Source organism: Hyla sarda, chromosome 10, assembly GCF_029499605.1.
Source record: "Hyla sarda isolate aHylSar1 chromosome 10, aHylSar1.hap1, whole genome shotgun sequence".
Taxonomy (NCBI): domain Eukaryota; kingdom Metazoa; phylum Chordata; class Amphibia; order Anura; family Hylidae; genus Hyla; species Hyla sarda.
The window spans coordinates 108,060,881-108,088,310 of record NC_079198.1 but is presented as its reverse complement, the minus strand read 5'-3'; the positions used below and the strand labels follow the sequence as shown (position 1 = coordinate 108,088,310).

At 46.0% G+C, this 27,430-nt stretch overlaps 2 protein-coding genes across 8 annotated transcripts in view; one reads left to right on the top strand and one right to left on the bottom strand.

The window, feature by feature from the left end:
- Positions 1-21,708, bottom strand: part of IGSF9B (immunoglobulin superfamily member 9B) — an 84,016-nt gene extending 62,308 nt beyond the window's left edge. For 4 of the 7 annotated variants that reach the window (XR_008848529.1, XM_056544480.1, XM_056544481.1 and 1 more), the window contains exons 1-3: positions 1,694-1,950; positions 707-898; positions 473-619 (exon numbers count right to left, since the gene is read on the bottom strand). Coding sequence is in view for 6 of the 7 variants with exons in the window: in XM_056544480.1 (XP_056400455.1) it covers positions 473-619; positions 707-898; positions 1,694-1,766 (412 nt within the window). In the remaining variant the exon portion in view is untranslated. Of the gene's footprint in view, positions 1-472; positions 620-706; positions 899-1,693; positions 1,951-2,012; positions 2,064-21,433 lie in introns of those variants that run through there. The other 3 variants (XM_056544482.1, XM_056544485.1, XM_056544486.1) reach the window with 2 other exon arrangements.
- Positions 21,709-21,762: 54 nt separating this feature from the next.
- Positions 21,763-27,430, top strand: part of JAM3 (junctional adhesion molecule 3) — a 148,801-nt gene continuing 143,133 nt past the window's right edge. Inside the window, exon 1 of the mRNA XM_056544478.1 lies at positions 21,763-21,879. The gene's annotated coding sequence lies outside the window, so the exon portion shown is untranslated. The remainder of the gene's footprint in view (positions 21,880-27,430) is intronic.

Below are 27,430 nucleotides of genomic sequence, written 5' to 3'. Positions count from 1 at the left end.
TTTCACTATTCATTGGCCACACATCCTCTATTACACTGGGAGAGGATTTATCTGTTCAGAGTAAAGCGATCAGCCAATAAGCTAGTGTGTGCTCCTTCAAGCTGATCACTGGCCCGATCACCCACGGCGATATTGGCCTATTATCACACCGTATAATATGGCCCTAATGCACTTCAATAATTGTTGAAATGTTGAGGATCTGAGGATCCTGTCCCTCTGATAAATCATATAGCTAGCGGCAAAAGAGCAGCAGAAGAGCCAGACACCACAATCCTGGCAACCTTACCTCTTTAGTATATTACAATGAGCCTTCTGCCTACCCCTAAACCTATTGACCTTTACATCCAAACAGTAGGCACTTTGAAAACCATGGTGGCAGATACCAGACAGTAGAAGTTATTGGAAAAGGAGACCACGTGATCTGTCATGAACCCCTCAGCTAGCTGCAGACTCATACTAAGCAATTACTTACCGTTCACCGTGAGATGGACCCAGCTGCCATTGTGAAATGTGTCGTATTGCTGTTCCAGCATCAGCACTTTGCATTCGTACCAGCCCTGATCCTGTGAGCGAGTCTGATCGATGCGCAGCGATGCCTTGTCATGGAGGGTGGCACGGCCTGATGGCAGGAGGACAAGAGACAAGTCATTTTCTACCAGGATCCCATAAAGGTCAGCGGCATCTCTGCTATAGGATCTTCACTCACCTGCGTATTCTGGGTCCACATGAGGAGGGTAGAAACCAAACTTGATGAAGATGGGGATGGGGACTCCAAACTTGAACCATTCAACCACATATGGAGGAGGCTGGCCAGTGAGGGGGTGGATGACATTGCAACCCAGGATCACGCTCTCCCCAGCACGTGCTGTCACAAACTGTGGCTCTTCCCGTGAACCACCTGCAAAACATGGACACAGAGAATCTGAAGCTAAAGTGCAGGGGGAGAACATACACACAGCGGGCAAGAGAGTCGATCACACACGTACATAGCCACCACCCTCCAAAATAACCAGCCACAAACATCTATACATACATGTGCGCACACATCTAGTAACATATAGAAATGCCAACACACACAGATACACAGGTATACACACATATAGCAATACATAGGGATATACAGGCATACATCTTTATATTGTCATGCTCACCATGCCCGGTGGTGTAGGATACCGTATTTAATGCGCATCTTCTGAACTTTTCCAACACTGCTATGCTTTTGCAGTTTACCCTATTGCACTAGACTGCACAGACGTTTCCATTGTTTTTTTTCTGGCTGTGTTCACAATTTTGTTGCATTTTTTAGTCTAGGTTCAGACCATGTTTCCTCCAACGTTGTCTCCGTTCAGCATATACGTTTGCAAACCTTTCAAAAAGGAATGCCTACATATCCTGCAGCATACGGACAGGGGGCCTATTGAGTTTGTGGAGCTCAACGTAGTCAACAAGTGATAAATTTAGACCATTTTCTGAATGTGTACATTTATTTTGCAAGACTGAAAAGCTCAGTCAGCCACCCTTTTCATACATGTCATTAGTTGACTACGTTCGGCCCATTAACCTAAATGGGCACTCTGTCTGTATGCTGCAGTTCAAAGCACCAGGTGGTTTAAGTAACTGGTTACGTCTTTTGTACTCAGTAACGCACCAAATGTCTTCCAAGAGTTTGTAAGTGACATTTCATAGGACTTACTACATGTCTGATTGTTACCTAGGTAACATTTTGATGATCTTCTAATCTGAACACTCTCCTCCTTTATTGCCATGTTAGCGAACTACCTCAATGAAGAAGACCCATCTTCTATTTCTGAGATGCATGGTCTTCAGATGTATTCCTTTTAGCTGTCTGGCGAGACAAGTGTGTGTAAATCCCAGGACTTTATTTCTTGTCTGGACTGGTATCCATCGCTAGCTCAATAGGTCATGGACACTGTTGTGGTCATCCTTATAGACCTGCAGGCCTATACTTTGACAGACTCTACTTCAACTGATACTTCCAGGGACTACTTTACCGATCTTCCTAGTTCCTCTTGTTGCTTAGACATCTGTGTGGTTGTTGACCGGTTTTGGCACATGCTCTTCACACTGTTGGAAGTCCAGCTCGATTGCTCTTCAGCGTACCATCCTCAGAATAAAGGCCATGTTTACACACCAATCAAATACTGGAGAATTTTGCTAGAAGCGTTTTCTTTTCCCAGTAAGATAGTTGGATGAGCATTCTGCAGAGTTTGGTAAGCAGGTCCACCCTAAAATCACCATCTTCTTGGTTTACAAAAAACACCAGATAGTACCTCTTCCTTTTCCACACCTGAGGTTCTAGTCAATGCCTTTCATGTGGGCTTCCTTCACATCTGCCAGAGGCCCAAAGCGTCCTTGAAGGATGCCATTTCTGAGAAATTAGTATAAGAAACTCAGAGCTCCTCCTTAGTAGGCACCAGGCGATAGAGTTGGACTTTTTTCCAAGCACATATGTCCTTTAATTAATCTGAGGACTTCCTCAGAATAATGAAGCCGTACACAGTTTTAAAGTAAAATAATCCTGTATATTACAAACTTAATCTTCCATTCTCTTTACAGATTCCACTTTCCATGTCTTCAATCTACTAGACCTTAAAGGGATATTCAAGTTTTTTTTTTTTTTGACTTTTAAGTATTGTGCCCCTGATGCCAAATTATGTATTTTGTACATTTACTTGCATTATCAGTAAGAGGTGCATGGTCCCCTTTTTTGTATTTTCATGCCCACCTCCCCCCCAGTTTCAACTTCCTCTGCACTATATTTTACTGTCATCTTGAGCCTTTGATGCGATCCTGTGCGGCTTCAGACCAAAGCTGATTACAGGGGGCTTGGCTTCTACCTGTCTTGCCTGACAAGCCAGCCCCCTGAAGTGAGCGGCCCATCTGTACGTTGCAACGTGCCTGCGTTTAACGCATCCCCTGCTGTGACGTGATCTCAGCACAGGATCCCCGGAAAGGCTCCAGTTGAAGTCACAGAGCCCTCTTCTGATCCTGATGCAAGATTTTAGACCAGATATTGCAATTTGTTTCCAAAAATTCTAGAATCCAAAATCTTGTCTACAATAAGCTTTTTTTCACCTTGAACATTTACAGGTGGCAGCTGATTTCTTCCTGGAGAAAGATTATTATTAAAGGTGTTAAGCACATGATACATAAGATGATTCTTTGAGGTCGTCATCAAGAAAAGAAACAACAAACTGAGCCATTTAGTCTCGAAACCCATCATGCAATGCTGAAAAGTGTCGGGGGCATTACAAAGACCAAATACATATCCAGTTATTCCAAATGTTCATATCGTATTCTAAAGGCGATGCTCCACTAATTCCCTGGTCGAATTCGTATGCTATATTATACCCCTCTTAGATCTAATTTGGTGATGATCTTGGCAGAATATAGTCTTTCTAGCAACTCTAGAATTAATGACTGAGGATAGCATTTTTTTATAGTTATCTTATTTAGTTCTCTGTAGTCAAATCATGACCTCGAAGATGAATCTTTCTTATACACAAAGAAAAAAGCCACCAGGCTGGGGATGTAGAAGGTCGAATAAAGCCTTTCTTTACAATAAAAGTATTCTCTTAGTGCTTTTAATTCTGGTTCAGAGAAATTAGAAATTCACCCAAAAGGAATGGTTGCTTTAGGAATCAATTCAGTGGGACGGTCTTGAGGACAATGAGGATGGCCATGAGACGGACGATGAGGGAGGTGATGAGGACATACCGTATTAGATTTTCTTGCTAAGACAGTATTAGACTATGTTCACACATCACTTATACCAAACTATTTGGAGATTTTGAAGTTAAAAATGAGAAGATGATGATGAATGTCTTCATCTTGAGTTACAGATGGGCAGCATAATGGAGTCCAGAAAGATCAAGCTTGAAAACGGTCTTAGCACTGTTACATAGTTAGTACGGTAAAAAAAAAAAAATGTCTAAGTTCAACCAAGGTTCTGGTAAAGGTTCTGATCATTTGGACCTTAGATGCAGGAGGAGATGAGCAGATTGATCTCTTTCTTAGTGGTAAAAGCTTCAGTATAACTTGTAACATTGATTAAAATCTCTCATCTTTCCATGCTGAAGGAGTCTGGCATGGGATCTTAGTACTGAGTGACACTGCCCACTGGACTCCTAAAAATAGTAGAAGCTGTAGCTTGTAAAGTTTTATATCCATCTGTTCTTCCTGCTCTATGAAATGTTGCCTATAGAGTAGATGGCATTTAGTTCAGTAAATGTCCAGGGCCTCATAGTAAAGGAGCTGTATGGGATTAGAGCTTAGATATTAGTGTCGGCACTTAAGTGAAGGCACTGCATCAGATTTTTATTAGGCTAGATGTCCAGGGTCCCATAGTGATGATACTTTATGGAATTAGTTGGAGTTTAGATGTTTGGGGTCAGATAGTGAGGGCACTATAAGGGAATGTTATGAGGCTAGATGTCCTGGGGTCTCATAGTGATGATACTTAATGGATTTGTTAGAGTTTAGATGTTTGGGGTCTGATAGTGAGGGCACTATAAGGGAATGTTATGAGGCTAGATGTCCTGGGGTCTCATAGGGAGAACACTGTATAGGATTAGTTAGAGGGCAGATGTCCGGGGTCTTATAGTGAGAGTGCTCTGTGTGTTAAGAGGCTGGACCCAGGATTTTAATGTAAGAGTTAGGGTTACATGTTTCAAAGTAGGTACAGTGTTCTTTTTTCTTGTACAGTTTTGCGTCTGCCAACATAAAGCTGCCAAAAAGCTCAAGTTTTGTCTAATCTGTCCAAAGGACAAGTCACAAAGTTTCTGGGAGAATGTCCTTTGGACAGATGAGACAACACTGGAGCTTTTTGGTAAGTCCCATCAGCTCTATGTTGGCAGACGTAAAACTTCAGCATGCAAAGAAAAGAAGACTGTACCTACTATGACGCATGGAGGAGGCTCGGTTATGTTTTGGGGCTGCTTTGCTGCATCTGGCACAGGGCGTCTTTAATCTGTATAGGGTACAATGAAATTTCAGGACTATTAAGGCATTCTGGAGTAAAGTGCTGCCCAGTGTCAGGGAGCTTGGTCTCAGTCACAAGTCCTGCAACAGGACAGTAACCCAAAACACAACTAAAAACACCCAAGAATGGCTAAAAGCAGAACATTGGACTATTGTTGTGTCCTTCTATGAGCCCTGATCTGAATTCTATTGAACATCTGTGGAAGGAGCTGAAACGTGATGTCTGAAGAAGACACCTTCACACCTGCAGAAGTCAGAAGTCTCATTGAAAGTTACAGAAATCTTAAAGACAAGACAAAGACACAGGAGTTTGGGATCACAAATGTCATTGATAACACAGACAGTTGCACCCCTATACTGTACATCAGAAAGCCGCCCCCCTATACTGTACATCATACAGCCGCACCCCTATACTGTACATCATACAGCCGCACCGCTATACTGCACAGCAGTCAGCCGCACCCCTATACTGCACAGCAGTCAGCCGCACCCCTATACTGTACATCAGACAGCCCCCCCTATACTGTACAGACAGCTGCCCCCCTATACTGTACAGACAGCCGCCCCCTATACTGTACAGCCGCCCCCTATACTGTACAGCCGCCCCCTATACTGTACAGACAGCCGCACCCCTATACTGTACAGACAGCCGCACCCCTATACTGTACATCAGACAGCCGCCCCTATACTGTACAGACAGCCTCCCCCCATACTGTACAGACAGCTGCCCCCCTATACTGTACAGACAGGCGCACCCCTATACTATACAGACAGCCGCCCCCCTATACTGTACAGACAGCCGCACCCCTATACTGTACATCAGACAGCCGCCCCTATACTGTACAGACAGCCGCCCCCTATACTGTACAGACAGCCGCCCCCCTATACTGTACAGACAGCCGCCCCCCTATACTGTACAGACAGCCGCCCCCCTATACTGTACATCAGAAAGCCGCACCCCTATACTGTACATCAGACAGCCGCACCCCTATACAGCACATCAGACAGCCGCACCCCTATACTGTACAGACAGCTGCACCCCTATACTGTACATCATACAGCCGCACCCCTATACTGCACATCACACAGCTGCACCCCTATACTGCACATCTGGCAGCCACAACCTCCTGGACCCCAAGAATGTTGCTTTAGAAACTTTACACTATTGCACCTAGTGTCCTCGACATAGCTCCCGCTACTGCCCCCAGTAACCTCGACAGAGCACCAGCTATTCCACCCAGTGACCCAGACAGAGCTCCCGCTACTGCCCCCAATGATCCCAAGAGAGCTCCAACCACTGCACCCAGTGACCCAGACAAAGCTCCAGCCACTGCACCCAGTGACCAGACAAAGCTCCAACCACTGCACCCAGTGACCCAGACAAAGCTCCAGCCACTGCACCCAGTGACCCAGACAAAGCTCCAACCACTGCACCCAGTGACCCAGACAAAGCTCCAGCCACTGCACCCAGTGACCCAGACAAAGCTCCAACCACTGCACCCAGTGACCCAGAAAAAGCTCCAGCCACTGCACCCAGTGACCAGACAAAGCTCCAACCACTGCACCCAGTGACCCAGACAAAGCTCCAACCACTGCACCCAGTGACCAAGACAAAGCTCCAGCCACTGCACCCAGTGACCCAGACAAAGCTCCAACCACTGCACCTAGTGACCCAGACAAAGCTCCAACCACTGCACCTAGTGACCCAGGCAAAGCTCCAACCAATGCACCCAGTGACCCAGACAAAGCTCCAACCACTGCACCTAGTGACCCAGACAAAGCTCCAGCCACTGCACCCAGTGACCCAGACAAAGCTCCAGCCACTGCACCCAGTGACCGAGACAAAGCTCCAGCCACTGCACCCAGTGACCCAGACAAAGCTCCAGCCACTGCACCCAGTGACCCAGACAAAGCTCCAGCCACTGCACCCAGTGACCCAGACAAAGCTCCAGCCACTGCACCCAGTGACCCAGACAAAGCTCCAGCCACTGCACCCAGTGACACCGGCAGAGTTTCTGATCCTGCCCCAATGATGCAGACAGAGCTCCCACTACTGCACCCAGTGACCCAACGAGAGCTCAGCCACTGCTTCAGCGAGCCCCAACAGAGCTCCCACTACTGCACCCCATGACTTCTCCAAATGAGCTGACAGCACAGCAACCAGAGACACAGTTAAAGATGACAGCACTGCACCCAGTGACCCTGATAGAGCCCCCACCACAGCTCCCTGCACTGCACCCTCTAGCTAGAAGTGCTACATGCAAAGTGTACACGGTCCAGCTTTGAGAACCTCTATTTACACAGGAGGGTAACGCAATCTCATTCCACCACCCCCTTCTATAAAGGGTCCCCTGAGCAGTCTCCAGAATACACACAGCAGAGCACACACCCCTATGTTTCCTAAAGTGACCCTCAGCAGGCAATGATGGTATATTGTGTGATGGCCAGCCACACGCACAGGATAAAACAGATTTACTGCAGAGAGGGAAGTCGGCTCTGTGAGGGGGAATGGGTTAACTGCCTGTGGATGCTTTCACAGCAATGATAAGGTTAATGGGAATGAGGAAGCCTGTACACCGCACCGAGTCTGTAACTAGCGCCGTCTCCCAGCAATCTGATTGGCTGACGGTGACATCATTGGCTCTAGGGAGAGATATCAGTGGATATTTCTGACACACAAAAAATAGGCAGCGATTGGGGGGATGGGGGGGCGCAGGGTGACCCCGAATGACAAAAATGGATATAAACAGATAGAGGGGGCAGAGTCACCAGCAGGGCAGCGTTCTCTGCTGTCACATTCATCTCTGAAAGGAGGGGGGGGGCTGCCAGCCTTCATGTACGAGGCTAGAAGTGTGTGATGTGTATATGTGTGTGTATCCTGTATATGATGTGTATATGTGTGTGTATCCTGTATATGATGTGTATGTGTGTATCCTGTATATGATGTGTATGTGTGTATCCTGTATATGATGTGTATATGTGTGTGTATCCTGTATATGATGTGTATGTGTGTGTATCCTGTATATGATGTGTATTTGTGTGTATCCTGTATATGATGTGTATGTGTGTGTATCCTGTATATGATGTGTATGTGTGTGTATCCTGTATATGATGTGTATGTGTGTGTATCCTGTATATGATGTGTATTTGTGTGTATCCTGTATATGATGTGTATGTGTGTGTATCCTGTATATGATGTGTATTTGTGTGTATCCTGTATATGATGTGTATGTGTGTGTATCCTGTATATGATGTGTATATGTGTGTGTATCCTGTATATGATGTGTATGTGTGTGTATCCTGTATATGATGTGTATGTGTGTGTATCCTGTATATGATGTGTATGTGTGTGTATCCTGTATATGATGTGTGTGTGTGTATATCCTGTATATGATGTATATGTGTGTATATCCTGTATATGATGTGTATGTGTGTGTATCCTGTATATGATGTTTATGTGTGTATCCTGTATATGATGTGTATGTGTGTGTGTATCCTGTATATGATGTGTATATTCTGTATATGATGTGTATGTGTGTATCCTGTATATGATGTGTATATGTGTGTGTATCCTGTATATGATGTGTATATGTGTGTGTATCCTGTATATGATGTGTATATGTGTGTGTATCCTGTATATGATGTGTATGTGTGTATCCTGTATATGATGTGTATGTGTGTATCCTGTATATGATGTGTATATGTGTGTGTATCCTGTATATGATGTGTATGTGTGTGTATCCTGTATATGATGTGTATTTGTGTGTATCCTGTATATGATGTGTATGTGTGTGTATCCTGTATATGATGTGTATGTGTGTGTATCCTGTATATGATGTGTATGTGTGTGTATCCTGTATATGATGTGTATTTGTGTGTATCCTGTATATGATGTGTATGTGTGTGTATCCTGTATATGATGTGTATTTGTGTGTATCCTGTATATGATGTGTATGTGTGTGTATCCTGTATATGATGTGTATATGTGTGTGTATCCTGTATATGATGTGTATGTGTGTGTATCCTGTATATGATGTGTATGTGTGTGTATCCTGTATATGATGTGTATGTGTGTGTATCCTGTATATGATGTGTGTGTGTGTATATCCTGTATATGATGTATATGTGTGTATATCCTGTATATGATGTGTATGTGTGTGTATCCTGTATATGATGTTTATGTGTGTATCCTGTATATGATGTGTATGTGTGTGTGTATCCTGTATATGATGTGTATATTCTGTATATGATGTGTATGTGTGTATCCTGTATATGATGTGTATATGTGTGTGTATCCTGTATATGATGTGTATATGTGTGTGTATCCTGTATATGATGTGTATATGTGTGTGTATCCTGTATATGATGTATATGTGTGTGTATCCTGTATATGATGTGTATGTGTGTGTATCCTGTATATGATGTGTATGTGTGTGTATCCTGTATATGATGTGTATGTGTGTGTATCCTGTATATGATGTGTATGTGTGTGTATCCTGTATATGATGTGTATGTGTGTGTATCCTGTATATGATGTGTATGTGTGTGTATCCTGTATATGATGTGTATGTGTGTGTATCCTGTATATGATGTGTATGTGTGTGTATCCTGTATATGATGTGTATGTGTGTGTATCCTGTATATGATGTGTATATCCTGTATATGATGTGTATGTGTGTATCCTGTATATGATGTGTATGTGTGTATCCTGTATATGATGTGTATATGTGTGTGTATCCTGTATATGATGTATATATGTGTGTGTATCCTGTATATGATGTGTATATGTGTGTGTATCCTGTATATGATGTATATATGTGTGTGTATCCTGTATATGATGTGTATATGTGTGTGTATCCTGTATATGATGTGTATGTGTGTGTATCCTGTATATGATGTGTATGTGTGTGTATCCTGTATATGATGTGTATGTGTGTGTATCCTGTATATGATGTGTATGTGTGTGTATCCTGTATATGATGTGTATGTGTGTGTATCCTGTATATGATGTGTATGTGTGTGTATCCTGTATATGATGTTTATGTGTGTGTATCCTGTATATGATGTGTATATGTGTGTGTATCCTGTATATGATGTGTATGTGTGTGTATCCTGTATATGATGTTTATGTGTGTATCCTGTATATGATGTGTATGTGTGTGTATCCTGTATATGATGTGTATGTGTGTGTATCCTGTATATGATGTTTATGTGTGTATCCTGTATATGATGTGTATATTCTGTATATGATGTGTATGTGTGTATCCTGTATATGATGTGTATGTGTGTGTATCCTGTATATGATGTGTATGTGTGTGTATCCTGTATATGATGTGTATGTGTGTGTATCCTGTATATGATGTTTATGTGTGTGTATCCTGTATATGATGTGTATGTGTGTGTATCCTGTATATGATGTGTATGTGTGTGTATCCTGTATATGATGTATATATGTGTGTGTATCCTGTATATGATGTGTATATGTGTGTGTATCCTGTATATGATGTATATATGTGTGTGTATCCTGTATATGATGTGTATGTGTGTGTATCCTGTATATGATGTGTATGTGTGTGTATCCTGTATATGATGTGTATGTGTGTGTATCCTGTATATGATGTGTATGTGTGTGTATCCTGTATATGATGTGTATGTGTGTGTATCCTGTATATGATGTGTATGTGTGTGTATCCTGTATATGATGTGTATGTGTGTGTATCCTGTATATGATGTTTATGTGTGTGTATCCTGTATATGATGTGTATATGTGTGTGTATCCTGTATATGATGTGTATGTGTGTGTATCCTGTATATGATGTTTATGTGTGTATCCTGTATATGATGTGTATGTGTGTATCCTGTATATGATGTGTATGTGTGTATCCTGTATATGATGTGTATATTCTGTATATGATGTGTATGTGTGTATCCTGTATATGATGTGTATATGTGTGTGTATCCTGTATATGATGTGTATGTGTGTGTGTATCCTGTATATGATGTGTATGTGTGTGTATCCTGTATATGATGTGTATGTGTGCACTGAATCTGTATCTTTGCAGAAGACCACAACCTAGTATAATATAGGTGACAACACACACACAGTCCCGCTCAGCAGGTGTGAGAATCACCTCCCCCGCCAGATAATTTCTGTACGATTCCTCCCAATGCTATACCTTCTCCCCGACCCCAGGAGTCAGCACCCAGAGTCAGGTCAAAGGTCCTAAAGTTGAATCCAGAATGAGCGCAGCACCAGACCCTCAGCTCTGCAAAGCCACACACATCCACACATGAGCATTAGTGGAACCAGGCTGGGAGCTGTCCGTAGTGCTGAGGGGACTTACAGGCCAAATACAGATGAAATACAGACCTAATACAGACCTAATGGGCCTTACTCAGAAGTTTGGGTCCTACCACAGGGCCACCGTTCATGACCACAGTAAAAAGTATTCCCAACAAAAAATCACAAGAAAGACCGCACAGCCACGTGTCACCCCACAACCCTCGTCTGAATGAGGAAGGGGGCCTCAACGAGAGGAGGCTGAAGAAGACGGTGTAAGAGACTCTCCGACGATTCCCCATCACATGACCACTGCCCCATCTTGGCCTATGGTCCATTAACACTATGGACTCCGCTCGTATTTCCTGCACCGCTCAGGACGCGGTTACAATGTGGCTTCTCCACCAGCTGCCAATGAGACGAGGTTCCTCCTGTGACAGACGACACCAGAGGAACCGCCCTGCTGTGCGTTCTCAGATTCCGCCTGTACAGCGATAACACTGTCACAACAATAACGTAATGACGGGAAGAATTTCTCACTTTCTTCTTGGCCCCATGACGGAAAGTGATAGAGTGCTAGTGAGAACTCTCAAGATGTTTCATATCAATCCCGGAGTAAGCGTGGGCGGCCGCGTGGGTGGCCTCTCTGCGGTATCTGCCAAACACCCTTCCTACCCAGTCCAGGTTGTTTACTATGACTGAAAACAGAGTTAAACAAGAAAGAAAATTCCTCCAAAATACCAGATATGTCGATACCCAAACAGAGGGACGATAAAAATACAGGCAGAAAATCACGTCTCAATACCAAGCAGCTGCCTGCGAGCCTCACAGATAAGAGGGAACAATGGGTAGTGGAGACAGAAGATGACACCAGGCAATGACCCCCATGAGCCCTATCTGCTAGGGTACCAGTTATCAAGGGTGAGAAATGGATGGTCAGCTCTAAGGACCCTATGACAATTTGTTGGTCCTGGCTCCCCATAGTAACAGGTTAGCGGGTGTCCCATAGGGCTGGGCGGTATACCGGTCCATACCGAATACTGAAATTTTTGTGCTGCACAATATGAATTTTTCCCCATACCGCAATACCAGTTGGGCCTCAGGAATGAATTAGCAGCCCAACGCTGCGCTGTCCCCACATCGGGGAACTAATCATATGTGACCCGTGAGCGCTGTTCTGCCCCCCCCCCCCCAATAAATTATTAGCCCAGCGCTGCGCTGTCCCCTTCAGGGTAAATACTCACATATCACCCGCAAGCGCTGCCCTCCTCGTCCTCCTGTTTGTTGCGGCCGCCGGCGCTGACACTCTATACTGTACGCTGTATCCCTATGCCCTGGCTGCAAAAGGTAAACAAAATAAACTTTAACTCACCTTCCCCCGTCAGTCTGGACCTGCTTCCTGGGAACGTCGGAGAGCCGTCAGCCTATCACCGGCCGCAGCGATGTTCCGTCTTGGACGGTAATAGGTTGAGCCGGCCGGCGTCTTACATGACAGTAGGCTCAGCCTATCACCGGCCGAGGCGGAACATCGCTGCGGCCGGTGATAGGCTGACGACTCTCCGACGTTCCCGTCCCCAGGAAGAGCGTGAAGCCGACGTAGGAACGTGCGTTAAAGTTTATTTTTTGCAGCCTGGGCATAGGGATACAGCGTACAGTATAGAGTGCCAGTGCCGGCGGCCCACAACAAATAGGAGGACGAGGAGGGCAGCGCTTGCGGGTGAAATGTGAGTATTTACCCCGATGGGGACAGCGCAGCGCTGGGCTGATCATTAATTTTGGGGGGGTTTGGGGAATACCGTTATATACCGTCGAACCGCCATAAGTTAAAAAAATACCATGATACACATATTTGGTCATACCGCCCAGCTCTAGTGTCCCATACATACAGAAGGCATCTGACTACACATGACCTCACCACCTTCCTACTGGATGGGCCCATTACTTGCGACCCGTTGGTCCTCTGCACCCAGTCTTGTGACCTGCAGCCTGAAGGCTCATTGACCTGCTGACAAGCTGCGCTGCAGAGCTTACACTTCACACGTGCAGAACATCCTGGAGATTACAGAGACGTTTCTGCCCAAAAAAGTGCCATGTTCCAAACTGGGAAGCATCCTGGTCTCTTTAAGAAAGCAGCGGCAGTGTGCACGGAGGTGAAATGAGGTGAAGGCTGCAGGAGCTGCTCTGCCAAGGAACATCTCATTGTGCTTCAAAAGCAGCGGATACAATGTGATGGCAGGAACAAGGGAAGGGCTGCCATCTACAGAGGGGCCCCTGCCGGACACCGTGTCGGGACTGAAGGGGCACAGCACCCTGATTCTCCATAACAGTATTTCCCAACCAGGGTGCCTCCAGCTGTTGCAAAACTACAACTCCCAGGCTTCCTTGGAGTTATAGTTTTGCAACAGCTGGAGGCACCCTGGTTGGGAAACACTGCTCTACAAGATATGGGTAAGGACTAGGGATCGACCGATTATCGGATTGGCCGATATTATCGGGCAATATTCACGATTTTCTAAGTTATCAGTATCGGCATCTAACCTGCCAATAATGCGGGTGCTTTAAATCAATGAACTGCAGCGGCTTTTGCGGGGCCAGAGACCGCCTCCCCATCCCCGGTTTTATAATTACCTGTTCCCGGGGTCCGCGCTACTTCTGGCTCCGGCGGCGTCCTGAGCTGTCACTGTGCGCCGGGCCACTGACGGTGACGTCGCATTGAGGACGTCACTCGTCATTGCGCAGCGCACAGTAACAGCGCAGGACGCCGCCGGAGCCATAAGTAGCGCGGACCCCGGGAACAGGTAATTATAAAACCGGGGATGGGGGAGGCAATGGGGCAGCGGTGGCAGCAGCGGTCTCTGGCCAGAGGATAGACAGGGGGAGGCAATCGGGCAGTGTCGGTGGTTGGACTCAGGACCCCAGGACAGACAGGTGGAGAGAAGCGGGTGGCAGCGGTGGTCTCTGGCCCCGCAAAAGCCGCTGCAGTTTATTGATTTAAAGCGCTCGCTTTAAATCATTGATGTGCAACGGCTTCTGTGGGACCAGAAAGTTCACAGGTTATTGGTATCGGACCTAAAAAATCAATAGTGGTCGATCCCTAGTAAGGACTCCCTTTAATAAGACCCAGAAGCCCCACCAGTTCCTAACATAAAGGGCCATTCGAAATTAGGCTGCGTTCACACGGCGATCTAGACCCATCGAAAATAAAAATAGGACAATAACGGATGTTATCGGTTTGTATCCATTACTGTTCAGTTAATAAACCAAAAAAAAAAAAACAATATTTTTTTGGTTGTGAGCATGCTCAGAAGTAAAAACGGATTGAAGAAACGGATGCAAACGGATGACGTTAAAGGTAGGGATCGACTGATTTGCCCCGCCCCCCGCACCGCGACTGTCCCCCCCCCCCCGACCTACCGCACCGCGTTGCACCCCTCACCGTGATGCTGGGTGGTATACCGGTATGAACCGGATCCACGGTATGGATTTTTGCCCATACCGCTATACCGGTCGAGCCCCTCCCCCACCCTCCGAGTCAATAAAAAAATTTAACTTAACCGTAATGGGGGTGGTCCGGGCCATCCATCCTTCCTTCCTGTAGTGTGCGGGGGCGTTCCGGGTGAAGAGTGAACCGGTCCGGGCTGTCCTTCTTCTCCGGCGGTCATCTTCTCCACTCCGGGCAGGCTAAGGCCTAGAACGCTGCATAGATGTCGCTACGCCGTGACGTCAGGTGTGTCGCTGCGCACGGGTGTCGCTGCGCACGGGCGTCACTGCGCAGCGGCGTCTATGCAGCGTACTAGGTCGGAGCCTGCCCGGAGTGGAGAAGATGACCGCCAGAGAAGAAGGACAGCCCGGACCGGTTCACTCTTCACCCGGAACGCCCCCGGACACTTCAGGAAGGAAGGATGGATGGCCCGGACCACCCTGACAGGTAGGGGGGAGAGAAGCGGGTGGCGGCGGCCTATGGCACCGCAAAAGCCACTGCAGATCATTGATTTAAAGCGCCCGCAACTTAAATAGCCGACAACTTATACCGGAATATCGGTATAAGTTATCGGCTATCGGCCCTAACCTGCACCGATTATCGGTATCGGCCCTAAAAAACCGATATCGGTCGATCCCTAGTTAAAGGCTCATCCGTTTTTCCATAGACTTTAACGTTAAATTTACTGTATCCGTGTTTTTTTCTTCTGTTTTTTTCGACGAAAAAAAAAATCCAGCATGTGCCGTTTTTTCTGACATAAAAAAAAACGCAAATGAGCGCAGATGGTGACAATCGGATGTAAACGGATTGTAAACAAAGCCCATTGACCTGAATGGGATTTAAAAAAAAAAAATGTTAACATTTTTAATCCGAAACGGGGATAAAAAAAACGGGGACAGACGGCCGCGTGAACGCACCCTTAGAAGAGCAATTATTTCTTCCATACACAGCACCCCACCTTTCATTGAGTTGTGCTTGGTACGGCAGCTTAGCTCTAATGAAGTGTACGTGTCTGGACTGCAGTACCACACACAACCTGTGGATATGTGTGGCGCTGCAGCCAAGCTGTTCTTGTCTTGTACAATCCATTTAAACACGCAACTTCTGTAGCGAACAAGCTTAGGAAATCCCTCGAGGGAAAAGGTCAGAAGTGAACAATAAAAGGTAATAGTCCAGCGGGTGGCGCTGTAGTTAGTGAAGGACACGGACCCCTTTGTCACCAGGACTATGCACTGCAGTGCCCCCATAATAAATACCGGCGGTGACGTCTCTCCCAGCTGCAGGCCACCTACAGACAACATGGAGGAAAAACGACAACGTCAGACTAAGGACCAGGAGTCACCCAATACCACCATGGGAAACTAAGAGAGTCCACCGCAGACCACCTGCTGGAGGTAGTTACTAAGAAGCCACTTCAGAACTACGTGACCCTGTAACCTCAGCTCTAGGTCGCCCTGTGACCTCCACTTCATGTCATCCTGCAACTCTATGAACTCAACTAGTCACGTTAGCATTATATCCCCCTGGATCGTCAGCTCTGTGGCCACATGTTGCCTCCACTTCATGTCACTCCGCAAACTTGTCTCTGTGCCGCCCTGTGACCTCCATCTCATATCACCCTATGAACTCAGCTGAACACCGCCACTTCCCTGTCCTGTGCCCCCATAACCTTCACGTCATATGTGACCTCCAATGTATGGAACCTCTGCACTGTGCCACTTCACAACATTACCAGTCACATGTCATGGCAGAGAAGTCACAATGGTGCCCTGCACTGACAACAACACTAATCACTCACCATAATCATCATCATCTCTACCCCAATCACCTTCTATTATAAAAAAATATTCTGACATCATCATCACCCATTATCCAAAATCCTCAACTACAATCACAACCTATTAATCAATCAGCCTTCTTTACTGTCATTACTACCACTATCATCATCCTAATTATTACCACCATCATCATGCTTCTCATCATCCTCCTCATCTCTATCATCCTCCTCAACACTATCATCATCATTCTAATCATCACTATCATCCTCCTTCTCATCACTATCATCCTCCTTCTCATCACTATCATCATCCTCCTCATCACTATCATCATCATCATCATCCTCATCACTATCATCATCTTCCTCATCACTATCATCATCCTCATCACTATCATCCTCCTCCTCATCACTATCATCCTCCTCCTCATCACTATCATCCTCCTCCTCATCATCATCACTATCATCCTCCTCCTCATCATCATCACTATCATCCTCCTCCTCATCATCATCACTATCATCCTCCTCCTCATCATCATCACTATCATCCTCCTCCTCCTCATCATCACTATCATCCTCCTCCTCCTCATCACTATCATCCTCTTCCTCATCACTATCATCCTCCTCCTCCTCATCATCACTATCATCCTCCTCCTCCTCATCATCACTATCATCCTCCTCCTCCTCATCATCACTATCATCCTCCTCCTCCTCATCATCACTATGATCCTCCTCCTCCTCATCATCACTATCATCCTCCTCCTCATCATCACTATCATCCTCCTCCTCATCACTATCATTCTCCTCCTCATCACTATCATTCTCCTCCTCATCACTATCATCAGCATCATCCTCCTCATCACTATCATCCTCCTCCTCATCACTATCATCCTCCTCCTCATCACTATCATCCTCCTCCTCATCACTATCATTCTCCTTCTCATCACTATCATCATCCTCCTCCCTACTATCATCATCCTCATCACTATCATCAGCAGCATCCTCCTAATCACTATCATCATCATCACTATCCTCCTCCTCAACACTATCATTATCATCGTCATCATCTTCTTCATCACTATCATCATCCTCCCCAACACTATCATCATCCTCCTCCTCAACACTATCATCATCCTCCTCCTCAACACTATCATCATCATCTTCCTCATCACTATCATCATCCTCCTCATCACTATCATCATCATCATCATCCTCAACACTATCATCATCATCCTCCTCCTCAACACTACTATCATCATCACCCTCCTCATCACTATTATCATCATCCTCCTCATCACTATCATCATCCCCCTCCTCATCACTATCATCATCCCCCTCCTCATCCTCCTCATCACTATCATCATCATCCTAATCATCACTATCATCATCATCCTAATCATCACTATCATCATCATCCTCCTCAACACTATCATCATCCTCCTCATTACTATCATCATCATCACCCTCCTCATCACTATCATCATCATCCTCCTCATCACTATCATCATCCCCCTCCTCATCACTATCATCATCCCCCTCCTCATCCTCCTCATCACTATCATCATCATCCTAATCATCACTATCATCATCATCCTCCTCAACACTATCATCATCATCCTCAACACTATCACCCTCCTCCTCAACACTATCATCATCATCATCATCTTCCTCATCACTATCATCATCCTCCTCAACACTATCATCATCATCCTAATCATCACTATCATCATCATCATCATCCTCAACACTATCATCATCATCCTAATCATCACTATCATCATCATCATCCTCCTCAACACTATCATCATCATCCTAATCATCACTATCATCATCCTCCTCCTCCTCAACACTATCCCTATCATCATCCTCCTCAACACTACTATCATCATCACCCTCCTCATCACTATCATCATCACCCTCCTCATCACTATCATCATCATCCTCATCACTATCATCATCATCATCATCATCATCATCATCCTCAACACTATCATCATCATCATCCTCAACACTATCGTCCTCCTCCTCCTCAACTCTATCATCATCATCATCATCATCACCATCATCCTCCACATCACTATCATCATCCTTCTCAACACTATCATCATCCTAATCATCACTATCATCATCATCCTCCTCAACACTATCACTATCATCATCCTCCTCATCACTATCATCATCACCATCCTCATCACTATCATAATCACCCTCCTCATCACTATCATCATCATCCTCCTCATCCTCCTCATCACTATCATCATCATCCTAATCATCACTATCATCATCATCCTAATCATCACTATCATCATCATCCTCAACACTATCATCATCATCATCTTCCTCATCACTATCATCATCCTCCTCAACACTATCATCATCATCCTAATCATCACTATCATCATCATCATCATCCTCCTCCTCAACACTATCATCATCATCCTAATCATCACTATCATCATCATCATCCTCCTCATCACTATCATCATCATCATCATCATCCTCCTCCTCCTCAACACTATCCCTATCATCCTCCTCCTCAACACTACTATCATCATCACCCTCCTCATCACTATCATCATCACCCTCCTCATCACTATCATCATCATCATCCTTCTCAACACTATCATCATCATCATCCTCAACACTATCATCCTCCTCCTCAACACTATCATCATCATCATCATCCTCCACATCACTATCATCATCCTCCTCAACACTATCATCATCCTAATCATCACTATCATCATCATCCTCCTCAACACTATCACTATCATCATCCTCCTCATCACTATCATCATCATCCTCCTCCACACTATCATCATCCTAATCATCACTATCATCATCATCCTCCTCAACACTATCACTATCATCATCCTCCTCATCACTATCATCATCCTAATCATCACTATCATCATCATCCTCCTCAACACTATCACTATCAGCATCCTCCTCATCACTATCATCATAATCCTTCTCAACACTATCATCATCCTAATCATCACTATCATCATCATCCTCCTCAACACTATCACTATCATCATCCTCCTCATCACTATCATCATCACCATCCTCATCACTATCATCATCACCCTCCTCATCACTATCATCATCATCCTCCTCACTATGATCAGCATCATCCTCCTCATCACTCACCTCCAACCTTCCCCATCATCCTCCTCATCACTATCATCATCATCCTCCTCATCACTATCATCATCATCATCCTCATCACTATCATCATCATCCTCCTCACTATCATCAGCATCATCCTCCTCATCACTCACCTCCAACCTTCCCCATCATCATCCTCCTCATCACTATCATCACTATCATCATCACTATCATCACCCTCCTCATCACTATCATCATCCTCCTCATCACTATCATCATCACCATCATCATCACTATCATCCTCCTCCTCATCACTATCATCATCCTCCTCATCATCATCCTCCTCCTCATCACTATCATCATCCTCCTCAACACTATCATCATCATCCTAATCATCACTATCATCATCACCATCCTCCTCAACACTATCATCATCCTCATCACTATCATCATCATCCTCATCACTATCATCATCATCCTCATCACTATCATCCTCCTCCTCATCACTATCATCATCCTTCTCATCACTATCATCATCCTCCTCCTCATCATCACTATCATCATCACCATCCTCATCACTATCATCATCACCCTCCTCATCACTATCATCATCACCCTCCTCATCACTATCATCATCATCCTCCTCACTATGATCAGCATCATCCTCCTCATCACTCACCTCCAACCTTCCCCATCATCCTCCTCATCACTATCATCATCATCCTCCTCATCACTATCATCATCATCCTCCTCACTATCATCAGCATCATCCTCCTCATCACTCACTTCCAACCTTCCCCATCATCATCCTCCTCATCACTATCATCACTATCATCATCACTATCATCACCCTCCTCATCACTATCATCATCCTCCTCATCACTATCATCATCACCATCATCATCACTATCATCCTCCTCCTCATCACTATCATCATCCTCCTCATCACTATCATCATCACCATCATCATCATCCTCCTCCTCATCACTATCATCATCCTCCTCAACACTATCATCATCATCCTAATCATCACTATCATCATCACCATCCTCCTCAACACTATCATCATCCTCATCACTATCATCCTCCTCCTCATCACTATCATCCTCCTCCTCATCACTATCATCATCCTTTTCATCACTATCATCATCATCCTCCTCCTCCTCATCACTATCATCACCCTCCTCATCACTATCATCATCCTCTTCATCACTATCATCCTCCTCTTTATCACTATCATCCTCCTCATCTCTATCATCACCCTCCTCATCATCATCACTATCATCATCCTCTTCATCACTATCATCGTCCTCTTCATCACTATCATCCTCCTCATCACTATCATCGTCCTCTTCATCACTATCATCCTCCTCATCACTATCATCACCCTCCTCATCATCATCACTATCATCCTCCTCATCATCATCATCACTATCATCATCCTCACTATCATCATCCTCATCATCATCACTATCATCGTCCTCATCACTATCATCACCCTCCTCATCATCATCATCACTATCATCCTCTTCATCATCATCACTATCATCCTCTTCATCATCATCACTATCATCCTCTTCATCACTATCATCCTCCTCATCACTATCATCCTCCTCATCACTATCATCCTCCTCATCACTATCATCCTCTTCATCACTCACCTCCAACCTTCCCCATCATCATCCATCACTTATCACTTTCCTCTCCCAGCTTCCCCTTCGTCCTGGCCGTCACTGCTGACCCCTCGTCCCCCCGGCCTCCCCTCCTCCTCCCGGGCCGCACTCACCTTGAGCAGCGAGTCCCCCGGCGCCGGTCACACTCGCCATCACCGCGAGCACATAGCGAATCATAGTAGAGCCGAGCGCCGCTCGGGAGCCGCCTCATATCTCACACGTTCCGTCAGCCCCGCACCGCTGTGTCCTCCGCCCCGTGCTCGCCCCGCCGCTCCCCGGTTCATGCCTCAGCACCGGCCCGCTGCCCGCTCTCCATCCCGGCCCCGCTCCGAGCACAGCGGCAGGTCAGGACAACCAGCACCGCGCCACAGCCTAACCCGGCTCTTTACAGTCTCGCACCGCCCACGGACCCGGATCATTGGTTGCTTCTCTGAAAGGTTAGCGCTGATTGGCTGCGGCCTGGAATGGTGCCAGGTCATTGGCTATGGCTTAAAGGGTGGGCGGAGATTGGATGGGGAGGTATCAGTCGCAGTCTACTTTCTTGATCTCCGGTTTCAAGGTTAGTTGTCTCGAAGACTGCGCCGCGTCGCAGTGTGATGCGCATTAGCGGATCCGGTACCGGAGCCAATACCGGAACTAGTACCGTAATTAGTACCGGCGGCGCCTGGGAGAGAGACCGGTCCGCACTGGAGATCGGAAGGAGCGTGCAGCAGCCGAGACGGAGCTTCAGAACCAACTGTGGTGGACAGCGACTTCACACCGCAACACTCCGGGCTCCAGTCACCTCCCCGGGCCCCTAAGATTACCCACACCGTGGTCACCGGCTACCTCCCGGGCCCCTGACATTAACCCTCTAGACTCCTGTCAGTCATTACTCCTGGGTCCCTGTCATTACCCCCAGACTGTTATTATCATCCCTGGATTTCTATTAATGCTTATGACTTCTGTCATCATTTTCAGCACCTTAGGGCCAGAGGCCCCAACACTCCTAATGTTACCCCCCAGACTACTATCATTACCCCCAGGGCTCCAGTCATTACCCCCAGACTACTATCATTACCCCCAGACTACTATCATTACCCCCAGGGCTCCAGTCATTACCCCCAGACTACCATCATTACCCCCAGACTACTATCATTACCCCCAGACTACTATCATTACCCCCAGACTACCATCATTACCCCCAGACTACTATCATTACCCCCAGGGCTCCAGTCATTACCCCCAGACTACTATCATTACCCCCAGACTACTATCATTACCCCCAGGGCTCCAGTCATTACCCCCAGACTACTATCATTACCCCCAGACTACTATCATTACCCCCAGGGCTCCAGTCATTACCCCCAGACTACTATCATTACCCCCAGACTACTATCATTACCCCCAGACTACTATCATTACCCCCAGACTACCATCATTACCCCCAGACTACTATCATTACCCCCAGGGCTCCAGTCATTACCCCCAGACTACCATCATTACCCCCAGACTACTATCATTACCCCCAGGGCTCCAGTCATTACCCCCAGACTACTATCATTACCCCCAGACTACTATCATTACCCCCAGGGCTCCAGTCATTACCCCCAGACTACTATCATTACCCCCAGACTACTATCATTACCCCCCGACTACTATCATTACCCCCCGACTACTATCATTACCCCCAGACTACTAGCATTACCCCCAGACTACTATCATTACCCCAGACTACTATCATTACTCCCAGACTACTATCATTACCCCCCGACTACTATCATTACCCCCCGACTACTATCATTACCCCCAGACTACTATCATTACCCCCAGACTACTATCATTACCCCCAGACTACTATCATTACCCCAGACTACTATCATTACCCCAGACTACTATCATTACCCCCAGACTACTATCATTACCCCCAGACTACCATCATTACCCCCAGACTACTATCATTACCCCCAGGGCTCCAGTCATTACCCCCAGACTACTATCATTACCCCCAGACTACCATCATTACCCCCAGACTACTATCATTACCCCCAGGGCTCCAGTCATTACCCCCAGACTACCATCATTACCCCCAGACTACTATCATTACCCCCAGACTACCATCATTACCCCCAGACTACTATCATTACCCCCAGACTACTATCATTACCCCCAGGGCTCCAGTCATTACCCCCAGACTACCATCATTACCCCCAGACTACTATCATTACCCCCAGACTACTATCATTACCCCCAGACTACCATCATTACCCCCAGACTACTATCATTACCCCCAGGGCTCCAGTCATTACCCCCAGACTACTATCATTACCCCCAGACTACTATCATTACCCCCAGGGCTCCAGTCATTACCCCCAGACTACTATCATTACCCCCAGACTACTATCATTACCCCCAGGGCTCCAGTCATTACCCCCAGACTACTATCATTACCCCCAGACTACTATCATTACCCCCAGACTACTATCATTACCCCCAGACTACCATCATTACCCCCAGACTACTATCATTACCCCCAGGGCTCCAGTCATTACCCCCAGACTACCATCATTACCCCCAGACTACTATCATTACCCCCAGGGCTCCAGTCATTACCCCCAGACTACTATCATTACCCCCAGACTACTATCATTACCCCCAGGGCTCCAGTCATTACCCCCAGACTACTATCATTACCCCCAGACTACTATCATTACCCCCCGACTACTATCATTACCCCCCGACTACTATCATTACCCCCAGACTACTAGCATTACCCCCAGACTACTATCATTACCCCAGACTACTATCATTACTCCCAGACTACTATCATTACCCCCCGACTACTATCATTACCCCCCGACTACTATCATTACCCCCAGACTACTATCATTACCCCCAGACTACTATCATTACCCCCAGACTACTATCATTACCCCAGACTACTATCATTACCCCAGACTACTATCATTACCCCCAGACTACTATCATTACCCCCAGACTACCATCATTACCCCCAGACTACTATCATTACCCCCAGGGCTCCAGTCATTACCCCCAGACTACTATCATTACCCCCAGACTACCATCATTACCCCCAGACTACTATCATTACCCCCAGGGCTCCAGTCATTACCCCCAGACTACCATCATTACCCCCAGACTACTATCATTACCCCCAGACTACCATCATTACCCCCAGACTACTATCATTACCCCCAGGGCTCCAGTCATTACCCCCAGACTACTATCATTACCCCCAGACTACTATCATTACCCCCAGACTACTATCATTACCCCCCGACTACTATCATTACCCCCCGACTACTAGCATTACCCCCAGACTACTAGCATTACCCCCAGACTACTATCATTACCCCAGACTACTATCATTACCCCCAGACTACTATCATTACCCCAGACTACTATCATTACCCCCCGACTACTATCATTACCCCCCGACTACTATCATTACCCCCAGACTACTATCATTACCCCCAGACTACTATCATTACCCCCAGACTACTATCATTACCCCAGACTACTATCATTACCCCAGACTACTATCATTACCCCCAGACTACTATCATTACCCCCAGACTACTATCATTACCCCCAGACTACTATCATTACCCCCAGACTACTATCATTACCCCCAGACTACTATCATTACCCCCAGACTACTATCATTACCCCCCGACTACTATCATTACCCCCAGACTACTATCATTACCCCCAGACTACTATCATTACCCCCAGACTACTATCATTACCCCCAGACTACTATCATTACCCCCAGACTACTATCATTATCCCCAGACTACTAGCATTACCCCCAGACTACTATCATTACCCCAGACTACTATCATTACCCCCAGACTACTATCATTACCCCCAGACTACTATCATTACCCCCAGACTACTATCATTACCCCCAGACTACTATCATTACCCCCAGACTACTATCATTACCCCCAGACTACTATCATTACCCCCCGACTACTATCATTACCCCCAGACTACTATCATTACCCCCAGGGCTCCAGTCATTACCCCCAGACTACTATCATTACCCCCAGACTACTATCATTACCCCCAGACTACTATCATTACCCCCAGACTACTATCATTACCCCCCGACTACTATCATTACCCCCAGACTACTATCATTACCCCCAGACTACTATCATTACCCCCAGACTACTATCATTACCCCCCGACTTTCATTATAACCCCCAGACTACTATCATTACCCCCAGACTACTATCATTACCCCCAGACTACTATCATTACCCCCAGACTACTATCATTACCCCCAGACTTTCATTATAACCCCCAGACTACTATCATTACCCCCCAACTTTCATTATAACCCCCAGACTACTATCATTACCCCCAGACTACTATCATTACCCCCAGACTTTCATTATAACCCCCAGACTACTATCATTACCCCCAGACTACTATCATTACCCCCAGACTACTATCATTACCCCCAGACTTTCATTATAACCCCCAGACTAGTATCATTACCCCCAGACTACTATCATTACCCCCAGACTACTATCATTACCCCCAGACTACTAGCATTACCCCCCAGACTACTAGCATTACCCCCCAGACTACTATCATTACCCCCAGACTTTCATTATAACCCCCAGACTAGTATCATTACCCCAGACTACTATCATTACCCCCCCGACTACTATCATTACCCCCCGACTACTATCATTACCCCCAGACTACTATCATTACCCCCCGACTACTATCATTACCCCCGACTACTATCATTACCCCCAGACTACTAGCATTACCCTCCAGACTACTAGCATTACCCCCCAGACTACTATCATTACCCCCCGACTTTCATTATAACCCCCAGACTACTATCATTACCCCAGACTACTATCATTATCCCCAGACTACGAGCATTACCCCCCAGACTACTAGCATTACCCCCCAGACTACTAGCATTACCCCAGACTACTATCATTACCCCCAGACTACTATCATTACCCCCAGACTACTATCATTACCCCCAGACTACTATCATTACCCCCAGACTACTATCATTACCCCCAGACTACTATCATTACCCCCAGACTACTATCATTACCCCCCGACTACTATCATTACCCCCCGACTACTATCATTACCCCCAGACTACTATCATTACCCCAGACTACTATCATTACCCCCAGACTTCTATCATTACCCCCCGACTACTATCATTACCCCCAGACTACTATCATTACCCCCAGACTACTATCATTACCCCCAGACTACTATCATTACCCCCCGACTTTCATTATAACCCCCAGACTACTATCATTACCCCCAGACTACTATCATTACCCCCAGACTTTCATTATAACCCCCAGACTAGTATCATTACCCCAGACTACTATCATTACCCCAGACTACTATCATTACCCCCCGACTACTATCATTACCCCCGACTACTATCATTACCCCCAGACTACTAGCATTACCCCCCAGACTACTATCATTACCCCCAGACTACTATCATTACCCCCAGACTACTAGCATTACCCCAGACTACTATCATTACCCCCAGACTACTAGCATTACCCCAGACTACTATCATTACCCCCCCGACTTTCATTATAAGCCCCAGACTACTATCATTACCCCAGACTACTATCATTATCCCCAGACTACGAGCATTACCCCCCAGACTACTAGAATTACCCCCCAGACTACTAGCATTACCCCAGACTACTATCATTACCCCCAGACTACTAGCATTACCCCAGACTACTATCATTACCCCCCGACTTTCATTATAAGCCCCAGACTACTCTCATTACCCCCCAACTTTCACTATAACCCCCAGACTACTATCATTACCCCAGACTACTATCATTACCCCCAGACTTCTATCATTACCCCAGACTACTATCATTACCCCCCGACTTTCATTATAACCCCCAGACTACTATCATTACCCCCAGACTTTCATTATAACCCCCAGACTTCTATCACAACCTTTATGCGTCTCCAATTATCCCAGACTCCTGTCAAAACCAATGGATCGTTACCCCTAACCTAACGTCAATCATTACCATCAGACGTCTATCATTCTATATTACCCCTGGGCTCCTAGACTTCTA